The 19,718-nt window shown below is 51.9% G+C and overlaps 2 protein-coding genes across 7 annotated transcripts in view; both read right to left on the minus strand.

Moving 5' to 3' along the window:
- The window catches only part of C3H4orf50 (chromosome 3 C4orf50 homolog), a 126,430-nt gene extending 120,206 nt beyond the window's left edge, over positions 1 to 6,224 (minus strand). For 3 of the 6 annotated variants that reach the window (XR_013533206.1, XM_078367537.1, XM_054253495.2), the window contains exons 1-2: positions 5,712 to 5,976; positions 1,215 to 1,616 (exon numbers count right to left, since the gene is read on the minus strand). Coding sequence is in view for 5 of the 6 variants with exons in the window: in XM_078367537.1 (XP_078223663.1) it covers positions 1,215 to 1,501 (287 nt within the window). In the remaining variant the exon portion in view is untranslated. Of the gene's footprint in view, positions 1 to 1,214; positions 1,617 to 5,711; positions 5,977 to 6,097 lie in introns of those variants that run through there. The other 3 variants (XM_078367536.1, XM_054253493.2, XM_054253488.2) reach the window with 3 other exon arrangements.
- Positions 6,225 to 7,011: 787 nt separating this feature from the next.
- The window catches only part of JAKMIP1 (janus kinase and microtubule interacting protein 1), a 174,120-nt gene continuing 161,413 nt past the window's right edge, over positions 7,012 to 19,718 (minus strand). The window contains exons 20-22 of the mRNA XM_035294105.3: positions 12,785 to 12,850; positions 9,349 to 9,424; positions 7,012 to 8,175 (exon numbers count right to left, since the gene is read on the minus strand). Of these exons, the coding sequence (XP_035149996.3) occupies positions 9,374 to 9,424; positions 12,785 to 12,850 (117 nt within the window). The 3' untranslated portion in view covers positions 7,012 to 8,175; positions 9,349 to 9,373. The remainder of the gene's footprint in view (positions 8,176 to 9,348; positions 9,425 to 12,784; positions 12,851 to 19,718) is intronic.

The following is a 19,718-nucleotide window of genomic DNA, read 5'->3' on the forward strand; positions in this document are numbered from 1 at the left end:
CAAGGCACCTGCTGCTGGATGTGAGCTACCTGTCAGAATCCATCCCACCCATCACTGCATGGCTTTCCCGATGTAGATGCAAGCTTTCTCTTGCTGGCTCTCCTGATCTATATGCAAGGCCCCACCTCGTTCTGCCAGCCTGGGAGTCAAGATGTCATCAGGAAGAAGGTTGGGCTTTAGAGAAAGATCTGGATTCAAATGCCCCACCTTCGGACCGGGTCAGCTCCATCGGGCAAACAGAGCCCACACCAGGAAGTTCTATAGAGAGAAACGAATGCAGAGAACCTATTCCGAAGATGACAGCAGAGTCCAAAGGCCAGACAGAGATAACAGGCAGCCCGAATTACAACCGCCAGAAGCCACTTCTGCCCCTGGGGCTGGACAGCCACACAGGGAAGAGATGATGCAGCCAGGACACCCAGCGGGACCTGGGACCACAGAGGAAGCCAAGAGTACTTATGAGTCACAGCCACAATGGGAGATGTCGCTGTGGGGACAAGACTGACTTTATTTTAAATGTGAGTCCAGCACGTGACTCCTGACTAACCCTGAGTCCACAAATGCCTCCAAGATGTGGAGTTGATGTATCTCTTTACGTAGAAACACCTATTCATTGTGAGTTTCCTCCAAAACAACCCCTGTCGTGGCAGAAACCATCGGCTGTGACACCCTCAGCCACCTATGCATGCCTCCCAGAGCACATATGCTTTTCCCCCAGGATATAAGTCCTGGGTGGGGGGAGGAAGGTTACCTGCATGGAAACTGCCTATGACCATGCTTCCATCTGCAAGTTCCCCTTAAAAAATCACCCAAACTGACAAACGAGATTTGTCTGCCTCTTCCTTTGATTTCTGGGTTCCTTTCTGTGCTCTGGGTCACTTTGTATACACAGTCCTTTCATGGAACAGTCACCCAGAGCAGTCTGAGAAAAGACCCTGGCTTCTCCCTGCCTCCCTCTGTTTCAGGGCCTCCTGTTGGCTGCACCCAAACAGAAGCCATTCAGCAGAGAAGCCTGGGCAGCCTCACCTGCAGGTACAGAGCAGAGGAAGGAGGGTGGGCAGGGCAGAGGGCAAGTGACTGTGCTGGCAGGTTACGTGCCTTTGGTGAGCCAGTTTCCCCAGCTGTGTGGTGTGATTCAACACACCATGGTGACACACTCTTATAGCCCCAGGGTTTGAGAAATACACACAGAGAGATCAAAATGGCACCGCTACCTGCTTCTCAGCCCGGACTCTGATGTCACGTGCTTGTTCACCGCCGCTAACAGCTTCTGCTCAGAGGACTCCAGCTGCCTCCTGAGCACCCCTGTATCCACGTCTGGGTGACCAGATACTTCTTCCTGAAGACATTCCCGCTCCTCAGCACTATCTTCCATGTCCTGGAATATCCAGGATGTGTCAATCTTCACATCAACGTTCATTACATCAAACCCCTCGCTGCTGGGGGCTCTGATGACGTAGCTGAAACTTTTCTCAGTCCGTCTCTTAGCTGCTGGCTCCATCTCACAAACATTTCATGGGGCAAAACTTAATAATAAAATTAAGTGAGTTTGCAACATTGACTTCCTGGAGATTTCAAGGTGGTGGTTGTGACTTCGGATTGTTCAGGAAACTATCCTTTGAGAAGGGCAAGAACATGTGGATTATTCATGAGTGGGTGACTTGTGTTTCAGCCGCACAAGCATCATACAATATGCATGAAAGTCTCTCATTTTACAAGTCAGCATGCCAGAACTCACACAAAGCGAGAAAACGTTGCAGAAAAATCACTCGAGATGAAATGCCTAGTGATGGGCACAGAGAGGAAAAGTAAGATCTCCAGGTAAGACCATCAGACATTATAGACTCCCAGTAGTAAATGAAGCTCAACTTTTAGCCACATGATTAATAAAGTTCCACACCTTCTCCTTGAGCACAGCACATATCTTTCAAGGACCTAGAGTTTGCTAGAGGAACAGGATGGGAAATTTATGCTGCCCTGGGTGCTGTCTGCACCTGGGTTGTGGAGGGCCTCTCATGCCTAACCTAGTCCAGTTTTCCCCGTGACCCTGTGAGGTGGGTATTAACGTGACCACACTACACAAGGTCAGATGGAGGCTCGGGAAGGTGAAGGAGCTTATCCAGGCCCCACAGATGGGATGGGAAGTAGCAGAGTCAGGATTCAATATGGATCTAACTCCAAAACCCGAGAGTATGTGTTCTCACACAAGAGATACAGTAATAGGTGAGCAACAAGACCCCAACACGGGCGCAAATTCGACCTCCGAGCACCCTGAGGAGGGAGAGGGAGCTTGAGGCTGAAGAGATCATAGGAGGAATGGGAAACTGGATCAGGGAGAGGTGGGGAGGAGACTCCCCCAGGCGGAGAGCATCCTCAAGCCGCAGCCCCACACAGAGAAGCTGGACAGGTGAAGGGAACGAGAGCACCAGGCTGGGCTGACTCAGTGGGTACACAGAAGGAGGACGTGAGGACAGAGGAAGCTTGGTGCCATTTTCTCGCAGGCACTCAAGGACTCTGGTGTTTCTGTGGCCCCGGGGGAGTAGGGAGGTGCCTGGTCAAATGTCATTTTGAGGATCCAGCACTCTGGATTTTGCAGGAGGGAGATGGAGGCAGCTGGACCTCTGGGAGGATGCGGCACCACAGGCCAGGCTAGTGCAGAGGTTCAGGACCAAGACACATAGAAAATAAGAGGCTTCCGTCTCCATGTTAAAAATAAGAGACACCCCCCTCCCTTTTCTTAGAGCATGTACTTTAGAAAATTTGTAAGTTCTTTCTTTGTCTTTTTGAAATATGCGTAAATCCTTTTTAAAGTGAAATAAGCCTTTTGCCAGCTTTATGACCCAGGAATGTTTTCCCGAAGGACCTGGAAACATCATCTCTTTGGGACGTAAATTCCAGGGACATCAGCGCCCCTAGTGTTCACTGGTAGGAAGAAGCCTAATTGGGCAGGTGCCTGGCTCCAAAATGTAAAAGCCATCTTAGGAAGTAACAGAAGGATGGAACCCAGGTGCACGGGAAGGTGTTTTTTTCCTTTATATAAAACAAATTTGTGAACACAGAGAGTCGTCCTAGTTGCCAGGTGGGTTTAGGATGAACCATGTGCAACAATGATCCCATGGAGTCCTTTTCAGTGGGGATGAGTGTGATGGCTGTGCGTGTGGGTCGCGCCTGCCTAGCTATATAAAAGGGTACGACTTCCTTCTGTCTTTGCAATCTCTCAGTGGGTTGCCTGTGATGCATGTCATGTCTTGGTTTTCTTTCTTTTCTTTGTGATGAGGTTTTCTGCCCTGGGAGAAGCTTTTGTCTTAATCATATTTTCCCAACAGTGGCTAATGTCTGGGTGGCCACAAGGATTTGCTGTAGACCTGGGATGGTCAGAGGCAGGGACGGGGGTGCAGCGAATCCACTCAAATCCCAGGTGCTGGGAACAGGCTACCTGGGTTCCAGGATTGTCTCCATCCCTTCTCAGATGCGATTTTGGACAAATTACTTAACTACTCAAAAAAAAAAAAAAAAAAAAGGCGGGGGGAGGGTAAAAATCATGCCTAAGTGAAGAGCTACTGAGGAATAAATGAGTGAATCCCTGCAAAGCCCTCAGCAGAGCACCTGGCACACACCAAATGCAGCATGCTGTCTGCTGGGTGGGGGCAGACACAGCACTGTCCAGCCGTGTCCAGCTTTCACGCCCACTTGCTACACTATCCTAGGGAGTGACTCGGCCCCTAGCAAAATGGAACTTACAGCAGTCTCATTTCCCAGCAGTGGCGATGACTCACTGAGCTCTGGGCAGTAGGGGGGTGGGGTCAGTGGCTGGTCCTGCACCTGCACTACACCGTGAGCTCCTAGGACCATCAGCCATCAGGAGCCAGTGCAGAGCAGGAGGATTGAGTGACAGCTGAAGGCAGCAGTGAGAAACTGAAAACTTACCCCAGACCTACCAAGGAGGAGGAGGTGTTCCAGCCCTTCCCTGTGAGTGGCCCTGAGGGAGGACATGTCCTTCCTTCTTGCCTGGGGATAGGGAAGCAGGCAGGGCCTCTCCCAGGAAGTGTTTTCAGGCTTTTTAGGTAAGTGATGAAGATTCTCCGGGGAAGAAGGTTGAAGGGAGAAAAACGTGGCCTGCCATGGGTTATCAACCTCCATGGTAGCCTGGGGTGGAGATCTGAGCCTGCTGGACTCTCAGAGGTGGCAGGACCTGGGCAGGGGAAGGGGACAGATCGATGTGGTACAGATGTAAGTATGGGGTTCTGCCCCCTTGGGATCCTTGGGGAGGTTCCCTGAGGCTGAGGGTGGTAACAGGGAGGACACAGGCCGTGGAAGACAGCAAGAGGCCCCATTTCTGCTGGAACAACAGCCCCTGAGAGGTGGGGGAAGGCTGGGAAGGAGGGAGGGAGGTCTGGCTGTGTGAAGACTTGGGCTCCACCCTGCTACAGAGCTTGAATCTGAGGCATAGAGAAGGGGCCTGTAGAAGGCCCCAAGGGTCCAGACCACCTGGGTTGTGGGGGAGGGAAGAGGACTCCACAATAGCACGTTTGGGATTTCCCATCCAATTTGGGAGACCCCTGGCAAACCCTATTCAAATTCGAGAAAATAACCAAATATCAGACTCGCCATTGTCCTGGGAGTCGCAGGCAGGATTGCTACTGGCTACAGAGGGGTTACGGCAGGCCGTGGGGAAGCAGGGCCGGCAATCCTGAATGCTCCCGGCGGATAGAAAAGCAGCAGATGGGGGCAGATGTCAAAGTCACTTGAGAAGGAAGCCGGAGCTGAAGCGGTGCGTGCAACCAGCCAGGGCGAGCCTTCGCCTGGACAAGGGGAGGGGCCCATCCGCCCACATGTTTGTATTTCCCCCCACCCCCGAGGGCCCAGCACCGCACTGGGGGCAAGCTGGGTAGGATCTCACACCATTGAGCTGACTCTCCAGACATCCGCATGACGAATGCAGCCTGTTTCACCTAAGGTGCTCAGCATGAGCACTGCACGGTCAGCCAAAACCCCCGCGGCCAGCTGGAGGCCCAGAAGGGAAGCGGGATTCGGTGAGAAAAGCCTTGCAGCCATCGGAGAACGGCCTCCCAGTTTGCCCAGAGTCTCCTCCCTTTTCAAACCGGAAGGTCTATGTGCCAGGAACCTCCCTCAGTCCTGGACAAATCGGCCTGGCTTGTCCCTGCACAGCTGGTCTGCCGGCCCCAGCCCTGACCTTGGCTGCTCAGCCCCCAGGAGGCTGCCAGGGTGGCAATGCCAGAACGCAGTCCGATCCCTTGACTTCCCTGCCCCAGCTCCTCCCTGGTCACTTTTGGCCTACAGAGGACTGAGGTATGGGGCGAGAAGTAGAAACCTGTGTTTGCACCACGGGTATCTCTGTACTAGGAACCTTCAGGGTGGGCTCTCCGATGACCCTCCCAGCTGACCTGCGCTAAAATGAGGAAGTCACCTTGGCTTCCCCAGACTTTGTAACTCTGTTGCCCTGGAAACCACATACATGTTACTAGGCAAGAGCATCCAAAGCCCTCACGGATGCACCTGACCGGGACACAGGGCTGTGGGTGAGGGGTGAATGCACCCAGGCGCAGCACAGCTCTCAGGCTCCCTGCACACTGGAGTCCTTGCAACCAGGACTGTGCCTCACAGGGAGCCAGAAGCTACGGCTGGGACTGTGACAAGAGATGCTGGTTCCTAACAGGGACTCTGATATCTATCCAGGGAAACCCCCGTACCTGCCCGTGTGAGCCTCAGGCTTCCTCCTGCGCTGCCTCCCAGGGAGCCAAAGAGAACGGGTCCTGGCCCCTGGCCGGCTGTATGGATTCCTCGGAGGACAATTCCCAAGGCGAGAACAGCAGAGGCTGTGTCTCCCACCAGCAGCCATTGTGGCCTGCGGGGGCCTGCGGGGGCCTGCGAGTCTAACCATCCAGCTCAGACCCCCTCCCAAGGCCTTGCAGGTGAACTATCGCTACCATTCCTCAGAGCGGCAAGGACAGTGCCAGTGTCTGTAGCAGGAAGAGGCCAGGCTGGCAGGGACAAATGGGTCTGACTTCAAAGCCAAGGCCATTTCTGTTGCATGATATGATGGGAGAGCCCAGCAGACGCAGACATTGCCCTTTACCCGCTGAAGGACGAGGACAGGCAGGCGTGAGGACCGCACTCCTGCGGTGGCTGCAGGGGTGCTGAACCGACATTCCAGAGACCCCTGGGCACCCCTAGACTTCTGCCCGCGGAAGTGAGCACAGCAATGCCTCCAGTGCTTCCCGTGCCTTTGTTGTCACTCACGGTGCGATCCCACACTCCCGTCGCCGCCTGGGCTGCTAGGATGCCTGTGCTTTCAACTAACGACATCCGTTTGCTAGTATTTCACCACCAAGTGTTGTTAAGTCACGGAGGCTGAGCTAGCAGGCGCTTTGGGGTTTTGATTTCAAAAGAGAATAGACGATGCTGGGCCGTCCTGGTGCATGTTCGCTTAGAGCCCAGATCCTGGGAGGTGGTGTGAGCAGCCCTCCCTGCTGGCCGGATCCTGGGAGGTGGTGTGAGCAGCCCTCCCTGCTGGCCGGATCCTGGGAGGTGGTGTGAGCAGCCCTCCCCTGGCCGGATCCTGGGATGTGGTGTGGGGAGGGTTGGGATCCCAGGATGTGGTGTGAACAGCTCTTCCCAGCTGCCAGGGCCCATTCTGCGCGGGGCACTGTGTCCTCTATCCGTGGATCCAGCCTTCTGAGAACGTCCAGCTCCTCTGTCTCCCTCACCCCATGAGTTCCCTCAATGCCTAAATTTCAGTCATTTCCCATTTAAAGGTCCATCTCACTGGAGATCACAGAACTGCTCCTTCCACCCAATGAGCAGGGTGTGAGCCTGTCCACCTGCAGCCAGCTGAGGACGCCCAGTCTGGCCTCCACCCGGCTCTTCCCATGCAGATACGGCCAGCCTGGCCTCCACCTGGCTCTTCCCATGCAGACACGGCCAGCCTCCTAGTCACACTCAGTCCTCTACTTCACTCTGTCTATTCTAATTCCAAGTGTCTTCTTGTGCAGAAGTTTGGGAGAGGCATCCTGTGAGCAGGTGGCTTCTTCTGGCGATGCCCCCACCCCAGCCAGCCTCCAATAACAACAGGAACATCATCGGAAAGGAACTTTGGGAATTTCCTCCTGGGCTGACCGTCCCCAGCTGGCGTCCAGCTCTCTGTGGCTCCCCACCTCCATCCACTGTCCAGGGAGGTCTCCAACACCTTGACAGCTCTCCTGGCTCTACCCAGGGGTGGCCTCCCAAGGCAGGAAGAGCTCATTTTCTCCCCACAGTGGTGAGAGCAGGACCCGGTCTTGGCACCACTACGGAAATAACCTGGTCCCTGCAGGTGTTCCAGCGTCTCTTCCTTGGCAATCTCTTGCAAATTACCACCAAGATGCAATGCAGGCCCAAGTGTGCCTGGTTGATGGTCATGTCTGCATTATCAGTCCTCAATCCAACTGGTCCCAGGGATAGGCATGCTCTAGGACTTTTGCCATGTCACACCGACAAGAGTGACAGAGCCTTCGGCCTCCCCTAAGAAATCTGAGGTCCCTGGGATCCACTTCTCCATGATGGGCAAGGCTGCAGCCCCTCATCAGAGTCCTGTTCTCTCTGTCTGGCCGCCAGCTGCTAAATCCAGCTGTGCACAGATTCCAAGGTTTTGCTGACCAGGACTTGAATTGGGGTTCACATTACAAGGACACTTGCAAGTCGCTCCAGCAGACAAACTCCAGACGAACACAGCACGGTTCATGGAGATTTATGTACACAGAGCAGAGACGACACCCACCCAGGTCCAGCTGGACACGCACACCTCGGCCTGGGGAGGCATCTGGCGTGGGGACGAGGACTCGAGCCAGTCCCCAGACAGTGTGGTGGCTGCCGATCCCTTGGTTTCTAGTAATTGCACTTAATTTCCTGGCATTTAGGTCTCTGCCCCCTTGGGCTCTTAAAGGTGCCAGAGCTGGGACATGAGTGTGACAAAATCCCTGCAGAGTTCTTAGGGCTTGGGCTGGCCGGGACCCAGCCATGTGTCCAAAGGCTTCCCCTTAAAGCTGTTGTCAAATATACATAAATTCTGTTTGCAGTCTCTGGACTTTGAATAGCTTGTTTCGCTGTTGAATTTGGTTTGAGTGGGGGTGGGGTTGCCAAAGGGACTCAGTTTGTTCCATAAACTCTTTTTCTATCCTGTAAGAGTAAAACATAATTTGAAACGACACAAGAACCAAGGGTTAAAATGGCTGGAGGATCCCTTGGCTTTATCTGCCCCCCTGCCCTCATTGAACGCCTCAGCTGAGCCCTGAGGGACCTTCCCCCATGACCCAGGAAAAGCGGCAGCAACAGGATCAGATCCCCCATCCCCAACACCCACCCACCCCCAATGGCCACCCCCTCCTCTGATCAGATGGGATCTGACTGTCAGTTGTCCTCTAAGACCTGAGATCCTCTTTACTCAGTCCATAAACATTGAATGAATATTGACCATGTGCCCAGCACTGTCCCAGACACTTGGCTACAGAAGGTACCAGACCAAAGGCCTTGTGGACTGGGGTCAGCCTCAGGGATGCCCATGAGGACATCAGGCAGGGCTCTGGCCTCAGAGCTAAGCCCAAAGGGTCCAGGGAGCTAGTGGGTGCTGTAGGTATCCCCAGAACCCAGAGGGCCCTTGGTCTGGGCTGGATTCAGGGACAGAACTCTAGAGTTCAAAGGTCCTGGCGCCCCTGGCCCTGAGATGGGCACTCCAGGGAGAATGTGGAAGGGTCCAGGTGTTTAGGGTGGGAGCTGGGTCCTGGGGACACACAGGGCTCAGTGGTCAGGGGAGGACGAGATGCTGAGATGGCCTTGTTCCAGAGGTCCCTGAGCTCAGCACAGGCATCAAAACCCAGCAGAGGACAGGGGTCAGAGGGGCAGGGAGCTAGGTGGGTTCTTACGCAGGCTCCCTGGGCACTTTGCGTGCAAGTGACAGTCTGGGCTCATGAGCCGCTTGTCCAGCAAACTTCTGCAGCCCTTAGCTGTGGAAGCCAACAGCCCTGGATCCTACAGAGGACCCACCAGCCCACACAGCAGCAGAGAGCACCAGGGACTGAAGCCAGACTGGAAAGAACCTTTGGAATAAAACAGAGTCCCCCTTTGCGGATGAAACTCCACAGAGGAGTTTCTCATTCACAGTGAGTGTTCCTGATCCCCCTCCTGGGGGTGGGTCTCTCCTGGTGACCCAGACCCATGAGCTGAGGCATCCACCACAAGGCCACCTTCCACAGTGCCTCATCTCTCAAGGAGCAGGACAGTCAGGGACTGAGAGGAATCCTCCCGTTTTAGAAAAATCATCATTTTCATCTGCGAAAAGGAAAGGGTACCAACCCGAGTTCTTGGCTCACTGAAGTCATCAAGGCCACAGAATGAATGCTAGTGAGAAAAACAAAAAAAGGAACAAAAACTATAAAATAATACCAAAAGAAAACGAGGAAAAGAGAAGAAAAAGAGAAGAAAACAGATGTAAGATATGTAGTATGGAACTCAATGAACACATTTTGCAAGAACTATGAGTTGTTGAGTTTGGAAGGAGAAACAGGAAGTAAATGGGCTTTAGGAACTGATCTCCCCCGGGAAACGCATCCTGCAGCATTCCATGCTCAGGGTGGGCTATCCTGACCCACTCCCCAAACATGTGGCTAGCTCAGACCAGGACAGGACATTGTGCTGCTGTGATGTGGTCTTCCTGCAGAACCTGGGCAGGCCGGGATAAATAGAGGAAGGCTCAGCCCATAGTCATGGTCTGGGGCTCCCACCGAGAGATGGCGGCGTGATGTGTGCACCAAAGATCAGGATAAATTCCACTAAAGGTGGCCCGGGCCAAACTTGCAGACAAGTAGCGCCCTTCCCCCTGCACCGTGCTCGTCTGACCCTTCACCCGCAGGCCCCATGTGGCCCAGGGCGGCTTTGAATGCGGCCCAACACAAATCCGTCAACTTTCTTAAAACACATTATGAAAAATTTTTTGGCAATTATTTTTAGCTCACCTGCGATTGTTAGTGTTAGTGTAATTTACACACCACCCGAGACAATTCTTCTTCCAATGTGGCCCACAGAAGTAAAAAGATTGGACACCTGGCCCTACACCATCTTTACCAGGGTTCTTTCTTCCAAGGGAGTCACTGTTTAAAATCTTTATTGCCATTTGATTATTCTACTTATAGAGAAAAAACAATCAGGGAAAAAATGGTCTTAATGGAAGGAAAAATTACACAGGTCAACTTAAAAGCAGAGTTTTTTTCTTAACCTGTTAAAGACTTGCTTTGCTCAAAAGGAGTTGCAAGTCATCTGAACATCAACTGGGGCTTCTGAAAATAGTCCTTGAGCTTGTTTCCCCGCCAGAGCAAGGTAGTATCTCCCTATATTATTTATTGGAAAAGTCCAAACTAACAGCCATCAACTTCTAAACAAGGTGTAACGTCACTGGAAGTCAGAACGAGAAGGGGCCTTGGCAGTCACCCAGCCCTTCCTCTTCCACATGGGGAAGCTGAGGCTGCGGAGAGGGGAGGATTCATCAAGACCATCCAGTGGGTTGTGGCAGGAAAGAGTTTCTGGCCATGACAAAGGAGTCAGGGAGAGGGGTGGCTGGAGCTATTTCCACTGCCATAGGCCTCAATGCCTGTAAGGAAATGAAAGTGGCATGAGGTATCTTGGAAGGTTCGCAGACCTACAGGCCTCATCAGGCATCCATCCTGGTCAGTCCCTCCTGTTCTACATGTCAGCCTCCGAAACTCCCTTCTATGGCAAAAGGAGACAGACCAGTCCACAAACACTGGCTTTGAGAAAAGAGTCAAAAAAGAGCCAGAAAGACGACTCGAACATTGCCCAGGTGTTCTCACTGCTGAGGAAGTAGTGAGTGTTATTCTAGATGTGTGCTCATTCTGCCTGACTTGTAACATTTTAATCGGCAAGGGTGACCCTGGTCAGGTTTTAAGCCTTTCCTCTGCCATATCTGGCTCTGTGACCTATTTTACCAACAGAAGGGGTAGAGCCACCTGGGAGACGGGAAGGCCCCGTGCTGGCAGCCTGCCCACGTTGCCTGGGCCCTGGGCTGAGGACTTTCATATTCTCAACCTAATTTCATCCCTACACCCACCCTCAGAGACAGAGCGCCATTCCTAGCAGCACATGAGAATGCCAAGGCCTGGGGCAGAGGGGCGAATTTCTCTGGGGCAGAGGGATGAATTCCCTAGGTTCTCTGGGGCCACTTGGGTAAGGCCAGAGGAGAGCCCAGGCTCATCTGCCTGCAAAGCCAGCCCACCCCTCAAGTAATTCTTAAATTCAATTATTCTTGAGACCCCCTTGGGTTCTCAAAATATCCTTGGGAGGCTGGTGGGAGTGGACATCAGGCAGATGGGGACTCTAGAAATCACCTAAAACTGGCATTCCCATGAGGGCAACCACGGAACTGTGGGGCAAGCCCTGCCCCGCCTCTGCCCCTGTGCACAGATCCCCAGTCCTCTTGCAAGAGCCGGGAGGGCCCTACGCCCCCAGCAGAGATGGGAAGGTGATTTCATCTCCGTGGGGCTACCTCTCATGAGAGAAGGGAGAGGAAGCATCTAAAATGGGGGTGGAATCTTAAGAGCTGTCCCTTCTTTCTGGGCACATGATTTGATTCCCTCCAGGAAGGCTGTCATCCCATTTTTGGACCACCCCAGAATCTGCCTTCCAGAGACTTCTGTCCTGGTGTGTCCCTGAAATGAGCCAGCTTCCTTTCTCAGAAGACTGGCCTCAGACATGTGAAGTCCAGAGATGCCCTTTCTACCTCCTCTCCCCAGGGCTGATCTCGAATCGGCCTATGAGATTCAGATGGGAACCCCTCTTCGGGTACAGATCTGCTGGTTCCCAGAGCTCCTGGATGGGTTCAGCGGTCCTCCAGCTTGTTCCCACACTTGAACTTACCTCTGTGACATTAAATATGCAATTATTGTTTTTCAGTACTCATCTATAATCATTTGCTTACTCATCCACACACGTTTGATGATGCCCTATCCTGTGGCAAAAACCGTCTTGAATGGAGAGATGAGTACCATGTGGTCTGTGTCCTCAAGGATTCAGCCATCAGCGGAAGAAGATGAAGGGCAATGCCAAGATAAAACTGCTTCCCATGTGTCCCGAGCAGGTCTCACGTGTCTTACTGGACCAGTGTCATATGGAGGGGCGGGGGGGCAGCTATGATGTCCATGGAGACCCCAGTCTTCCCTTCCTTGCTGTGGGACCATGTACAGGTGTCCTAAGTTTCTTCACCCATAAAATGGGCATCATGGTAAATGGGCTGGTGGAACACACCCAAAAACCCAGTGAGAGGCCAGCCTCATGTCCTCTAGGATGGGAGAGGCTCCATCTTCCAGGAACATGTGACTGGTTTGGGGCATGTAGAAGGTATTGAAAAATGGATGAGTCCATGGAAGAGAACCTGTGTCTGCGGTTAGGGGGATGCCACCAAGCTCATCGGCCTAACCTGCTCCACCTCTTTCCTGCTGAGACAGCAGGAGAGGGATTCAGGGAACGTCTTTTGTGAAAAAGACACACAGAGTTGGCCCTGGAGTGCAGAATTTTTGACAGCCACTGAGAAGGAAATTTCTTCACCAGAAAGGAATCTGGAGGAAGTACCAATTTCCTGGAGGTGCTGATTTTGGGGGAGAAGGGCAGAGGAAGGAGGGCTGGAGACAGAGTATATGCTTTGGACATTATGAAATAAAATGGCACCGCACTAACATTTCATGGAAAAAAACCTGGGAACGGTCTGAGGCCAGCCACCCACCTTTTCCTCCAGCTCTTTCAGGTGCCGCTTCTGAAACTCCAGTTTGTCCTCCAGTTCTCGGATTCTCTGAAATACATCAGGTTATGTGTCAGAAAAAGTACGTTTATGGGTGTAAAACCTTCGTTTTTTTTTTTTTTTTGTGGTCTAGCACGGAAGCTGTGAAGGATACAAACACTGTGGGAAGCCTGATGAACTCTGATACGTGCACAAGCCCGGGTCACCACCACCCAAAGCAAGACAGAGAGCGTCCCAGCTCCCAGGAGGCCCTGGTGCCCCTGCTCCATTCCAGCCCAGCAAAGGGAATTTTCTTCTGATTTCTATCGCTAATGACGGTTTGTGCCTGTTCTAGGAGAATTACACAGTACACACTCTTAAGAGGGGATCTTTAAAAAATGAAACGTTGAGACTGTACCAAAACACGCAGACTCCCTGAGCAGCTAATAAACGGCATGGCTGGGTTGTGACATCAAGTCATGTATTTGTCGAAGATTTATGTAGCTGCAGCCTGAGGGCTGGGGGAGGGAGGGAGAGGAGGCAATGCTGGTGGGAGCCACTGTGCCAGCATCCACCCTGCCCCCTTAGAACCCCACTCAGCACATGGTACCAAGGTAACTGACAGACCCAGTTTGCCCAGGACTTTTCTGGTGTGAGTGCGGGAAACCCCTCAGTCTTGGGCAAACTGGTCCCCTGGTCACCCTCCTTGGCACTGCACCTGCAGAATTAATTATCCAGGTGGTTTGCTGATCATTCCTTCCAGTCCCCACAGCGTCTCCACTGAGGGAATCTGCTGAACTCCCCCGTTTCCAGTTCTTCATGTGCTCTAAGGGCTTCTGCCCCATCAAGGGCCCTACCAAGGGTGGGTACCCCTGGAACAACTCTGCCCAGCAGGCTGCCACTCCTTGAGCCGGATAGAGACCTCATGCACTGAGACAATGCTGGGAAGCAGAAGGGTGGACGATTCCAGCCAGCAAAAATTAAACCTGGGGTCACCAAAGGGAAATGATGAGCTTTTGATTCCAGGATGATCACAGGGGCAGCCAAACAGAATGGATTCCATGAAGGAGACAGAAGAAAAGGTGATTCTCTCAGCTCTGTGACCTCAGGTGGTTATTCCGCCTCTCTGAGGCTTGGTGTCCTTATATAGAGATGGGCACTGCCCACATCTAAGGTTTTAACCAGCAAATTTGTACCAAGTGTTTAGAGCAGAGCTTGGCATTGAGCACTCCATAGATTATTTTTAAAAGCTGGTAATTTTCTCCTCTCTCCCACCTGAAGGGAATGGTGGGACCTCAGTCTGGCAGCACAGGAGTTTGCCGGCGACCCCCTCACATGCAGGGCGGCCAAGGAGCGTCTGAGCGCAGGTAGGGCGTGTGGCCTCACCCCGGCTTGGTTTCTGGGCCCCGAATGTAGCAGCAGTTGGACTCTGGGTGAGTGGCATAACTCTCTGTGTCTGGACCTCTCTACTGTAATATCTGTGTAGGACCCCGTGACACCGAGGGTGAAATGGGACGTGCAGGACAATGCTTTGTAATCTAATGCCCAGCTTTACAGATTCCAAAGAACTTCCGAGAATCCCCCAGAAACAACTTCTGAGCTTTACAAATCAGCCTGAGGGGCCAGGCGCACTTTGGGAGGCCAAGGCGGGCGGATCAGGAGGTCAGGAGTTCAAGACCAGCCTGGCCAACATGGTAAAACCCTGTCTCCACTAAAAATACAAAAATTAGTGGGTGCCTGTAATCCCAGCTACTCTGGAGGCTGAGGCAGGAGAATTGCTTGAATCTGGAAGGTGGAGTTTGCAGTGACCTGAGACTACGCAACTGTACTCCAGCCTGGGTGGCAGAGCAAGACTGTCTCAGAAAAACAAGAAAATCAGCCTGAGAACCTGGCTCTTGTTCTAATCTTTCCCAGTATTCACTCTCAGGGAACAGTCAGTGTCTCATCGGAGTGTGGGAGCAACTGCACTCCACCCTGAGTGGGTCAGCACCAGTCTGTCTCCTGGGCTGGAATATTGTCCCAGCACCTAGAACAGTGCTTGGTACATGGATGTTAGGACAACTTAAAACAAACACAACGCAGTGGCACGATGGGCAGCAGGGGCCTCTCTGAGCAAGCTGGATGATGCAGCTGTGGTGGGAAGGGGCTCGACAGGGCTCCGAATGTCGGGCTGAGCAACCCAGACTTTGTTCTCCGGGCACTGTGGAGCCAGTGAGGGTCTCAGGGGAGGTGCTGTGTGTCAGGAAGGCTTCAGCAGAGGAAGAGACAATGGAGAGCCTATTGCCATTGTGAATTGTCCCAGCAGACGCCTCCGCAAGTCAACTGTGGCTAGAAGGTGAACGCTGTGCTGCTGAACCCTCAGAGAGGGTCAGGACAGAGGGACTTTACACCAATGCCTTCACTCCAGCCCTCACTGAGGCGGAACTTTTTGCAAAAGTGCAGAATCATTCTGTTGGGAAAGACGCCATCCACTCACTAATGGTTTTCACGTCCTCTTTTCCTCTCAGTTAACAGGGCTGGAAAATGCCAGTTCAGCTGGGGCCAGGCAGGGACATTACCGCACCCCATGGGCTAGATTCCAGGCAAAACACAATGGTAATGTCCACAGCAAAGTGGGAGGCTGGGAAGGTCCGTCTGTGGGTGAAGCAGGCAGCCAGTGCCTGGGCCCGATCAGAAGTGGGTGAGTGTTGCCAGAGAACCTGGTTGTACGGCGTCGTGTCGCCCGTGATGAATACATGAGTGTTAGGACTTACTGTGAACACGAAGGTGAGAGAGGACATGATAATGATTAGGTCGAGTCAGAACGGCCAAGTGCAGCGAATGGTAGCTGATACCCACTGAGTGCTTATTTTGTGAACACTTTAAATTCTCCACTGACCACAACACTTTAAGATGTGTGCGTTGACTTAACTCAATCTACAGACAAGAAAACTGAGGCTCACAGAGGTGAACTAACTTGCCTCAGGTTACACCACAACTAGGGGAAGCATTTCTGTCTGACCCGAGAGCCTATGGCTCCTAATGCTACATCATAGCTTTCCATACGTAACTTTGAAGCATTAATTTTTATATTCCTGCAGGGGAACGAAATCACTGTAATACAGGTTTGAATTCCTTCCCTCTGGAAAACAAATGTAGGTTTTGCAATCCTCTTCTGAAAATACCAGACTTCTGGAAACTGTTGAATGATAGCAATTAGCAAGCAATTTAAAAAACAGCATGGATAGGGAGTCCTCAGGGAATCATGCAGTGTGGAGACCAGGGCTCTGACGCTGGACTCAGGACAGGCCTGGCCTGGAAGGGTCACCTTATGACTGGCCGGCTTTCATCCGGCTGTTTTGCCTCTGTGCCTTCATTGCTCCCTCTATTTAAGCAGGGTTGAAGATTTAATTAGGTAGCCCAAAAACTCTTTACAAACAGGTGTTTTCATGATGCTCATGACAACCACTGTTTCAGGGCGGTGGCTTCTCTGTAAAATCCTATGTTCAGGGTACCACTTTTGCCAGCTACAGCCCTTTGAAAACATAAAGCCTTTCCTCAACCACGATGAACGGTTTCCACCTCAGGGGCTCTGTATGTGCTGTTCTCTCTGCCAGGCAGCTGCCCGGCTCACCTCTTCGCACCATTTCAGCCTCTGCCTGTTTCTGACATCCTCAGCATTTGTTCGAGTCTTGCTTGTTTCCCCTCCCCAGGATATAAGAACATCCTATCCTCAGAAGCAGGACTTTGCCCACCGTTCCACTCTCAACGGCCAAAACTGTGCCTGGCACGGGGTGGGTGCTCCATGCATGGTTGTTGAATGGAAGCTGGAAGCAGCAGCTCATTTTTCCAGCACCGTGGGGTCACCGGGCTGGCTGGCAAGCCTCCCTTCTGCCCGGGAGTCATACCTCGACCACCCACTTCCAGGAAGGCGTGTTAAAGGAAGCCTCCAGTTAAACAGATGCGCCGCTAAATCTGCACCTCTTATGAAGGCTGTGGCCTGCTGGCTGAGGGCTCCAGGCTTCTGTTTCTACAACACACGTGCAGCACTCCGCAGGGAAGAGCAGCAAGAGTCAGCACACATCGTGGCATCGTCAGTTACGCTGGAAGAGTTTGGCCAAGCTTTTTCACCTGCAGAACCTCACTGGAACCTCGAGGCAATGCCTGGAGGTGCAGCTGCTCAGAACTACCCATACTACAGATGAAGAAGCTGAGGCCAGCCAAACATTCAGCCTTGCTGACAGTTCTGGAGCTGAACTCAAAGCAGGGAGGAGGTAGAACCTTTTCCCTGGATTCTGCTGCCTTCTGTGCTAAAGGAGGGAGACAGGGTGAGGGGAAAGGGAAGAAATAAGGACGCATCTTCTTACTAAACCAAAAAAGGACCAAGACCCTTACATACCCCCAGAACTCACAGCCGTGCATCTATAAGATGGAGGTTTAACAACTGAGAGTTGCACAGAAATCATCGTGGGATCTTCTTAAATGTGGAAACTGATTCCATAGGCCTGGGGTGGAGCCTGAGATCCTGAATTTCTAGCAGGTCTCAGCATCATGCCAATGTCCCTGGTCCATGAACCACACTGAGTGTTTGGGGCCACACACTACCTTGGGTATTGGCAGTCACGTGTTATGACATAAAGAGAGTTCTCCTTTCATTGAACACCTACCGTGCACCAGGTGAATTGATTTGCATACCTTATCTCATTAAAGCCTCAGAGCAATGTATTGTTAAATAAATGTAGTTAAGTAAATTCAGCTTATCTCTACGTATCACTGTATTTAATAAAACGGAGGTCAGGGAAGTTTCAGTGTTGAGTGGGAGAAAGGAGTGTCTGCTAATTACCTTCAGCAGAATTCTCAACTAATTTGAAAATGAGCCAAAGATAAAGGAAAAGCAATACCAACCCTGGTTAAGCTACTGTTCAAGCCACTCCATGCAACTGACTACACAGTTTGGTGAAAGGAAGTGATGTGTCCCCTGGGATTTTACGTAAACTCTAGAAAACATTTGCATTTTAAATGACTTTTTCTTTAAGGGATGCTGATCCTCCACTTCCCAGCAGGCAGACACCACTGTGGCTTGCTTTTTGGCTTTTTAAAAGAATCACCCCGATCCTGGGTTCATTTTTCAGCATGTGCAGCATGGGGGCTTTTCCAGGAGTCACAGTGGAATGTGGCATTGCCCTGTGTCTTTATGGGGTGCTCCCTAACCCATCACACATTTTGGATTCAGGTCACCAAGAGCAGCACATTCCATGAGATTTGAATCCTCAAGCGGGGTAATGATTTTTTTTTTTTTTTTTTTTTGGTCTCAGACACACAAATGTTGCTGTTTTTTGATCTGGATCTCCTGAACACAGAATCAATTCCTTCATCTGCTGCACACTCAGTGAGCAAGTCCTGAAATGAAGGCACAGTGCTCTCAGAACTCGGCACCTGGCTCCTAACTCCCCATCTGCTCCTACTATTTCCACCCACAGTCGACATTCAGCAAGAATCCTTAGTGGTCTGCACTACGGAGAGCATTTTACAAGTCATAGTTATCTAAACCTTACCATGCCCCAATGAGATAGGCATTGTCATCATCCCCACGAGGAAGACATTGAGGCCCAGAGAGGGTAAGTAATTTGTCCAAGGCCACACAGCTAAGTGTGAGAGCCAGAGTTCAGAGCAAGGTCGTCTGGTCCCAGTGTCTGTGTTTCCGGCTTCTTTGCTGCCCTAGGCTGCTCCATACCATGCTGCTCTGTTGCCTGAATGCCCTTTCCCTTTGGTGGCGATGATGATTGGTTTTATGGTAACTTGGCTAGGCCGTGGTACCCAGATATTTGCTCAAATATTCTAGATGTTGCCAGATGCCGTGGCTTATGCCTATAATCACAGCACTTTGGGAGGCTGGGTGGATCACTTGAGGTCAGGAGTTTAAGACCAGCCTGGCCAACATGGAGAAACCATGTCTCTACTAAAAATTCAAAAATTAGTTGGGTGTGGTGGCGGGGGCCTGTAATCCCAGCTACTCAGGAGGCTGAGGCAGGAGAATCACTTGACCCTGCAGGCAGAGGTTGCAGTGAGGTGAGACGGTACCACTGCAATCCAGCCGGGGCAACAGAGCGAGAGTGAGACTCCATCTCAAAAAGCAAAAACAAAACAAAACTAGATGTTTCTGCAGAGATCTTTTTTAGATGAGATAAACATCTAAGCCAGTAGACTTTGAGTAAAGCAGATGAGCCTCTATAATGTGGTGGTTGGTGGGGGGAGGGGTTCATTCAATCAACTGAATGCCTTGAGAGAAACGCGGACCTCCCCAAGGAGGAGGGCATGCTGCTAGCAGGGGGCCTTCAGGCTTGAACTACAACTCTTCCTGGGGGCTCTGGCCTGCCCTGAAGTCTGTGAACTTGCTGAGCATTTATCTACAGTTGTGTGAGCCAGTTCCTTAAAATAAGTCAACAACTCTCTCTCTCTCCCCCCTGCCCTGGCTCTGCCCGCATCCCCCTTCTTTTTCCCTTCTGTGGCATCCCTCCACCGATAATCTAGATCCTTACTATCTGGGTGATTTTGTCCCTGGGTGACCTCCAGGGACATAAATTAACCTCCATGAGCCTCAGTTCTCTCATCTGAAAAATGGACATCATAACGGCCACCTGTAGTGTCCATGAGATGAGGACTCTGCAGTGCAGGGAGCCACCGCCAGACACACAGTGAGGGCCCAACGAATGCTCTGCGTGCCACCGCTTCTTTCCCTTCATTGTCACTCAGGAGTCATGAAGCCCAGCTCCCCATGTGCTCAGTAGCACATGAAACTCACAAGCAACATTGAACCTTGGAAGGCATTGAGGTTTTCAGACCTACAACCCCTTCCAGGTCCAACCCTCAAATGAGCCGCCATCACAAAAGCCAGCATAAAAGCAAACCGTTCGGCCAATGCCTCCCAGTTACCAGCATCTGATCTGGAAACAGCGTGCAG

This window comes from Callithrix jacchus, chromosome 3 (genome assembly GCF_049354715.1).
Source record: "Callithrix jacchus isolate 240 chromosome 3, calJac240_pri, whole genome shotgun sequence".
Taxonomy (NCBI): Eukaryota; Metazoa; Chordata; class Mammalia; order Primates; family Cebidae; genus Callithrix; species Callithrix jacchus.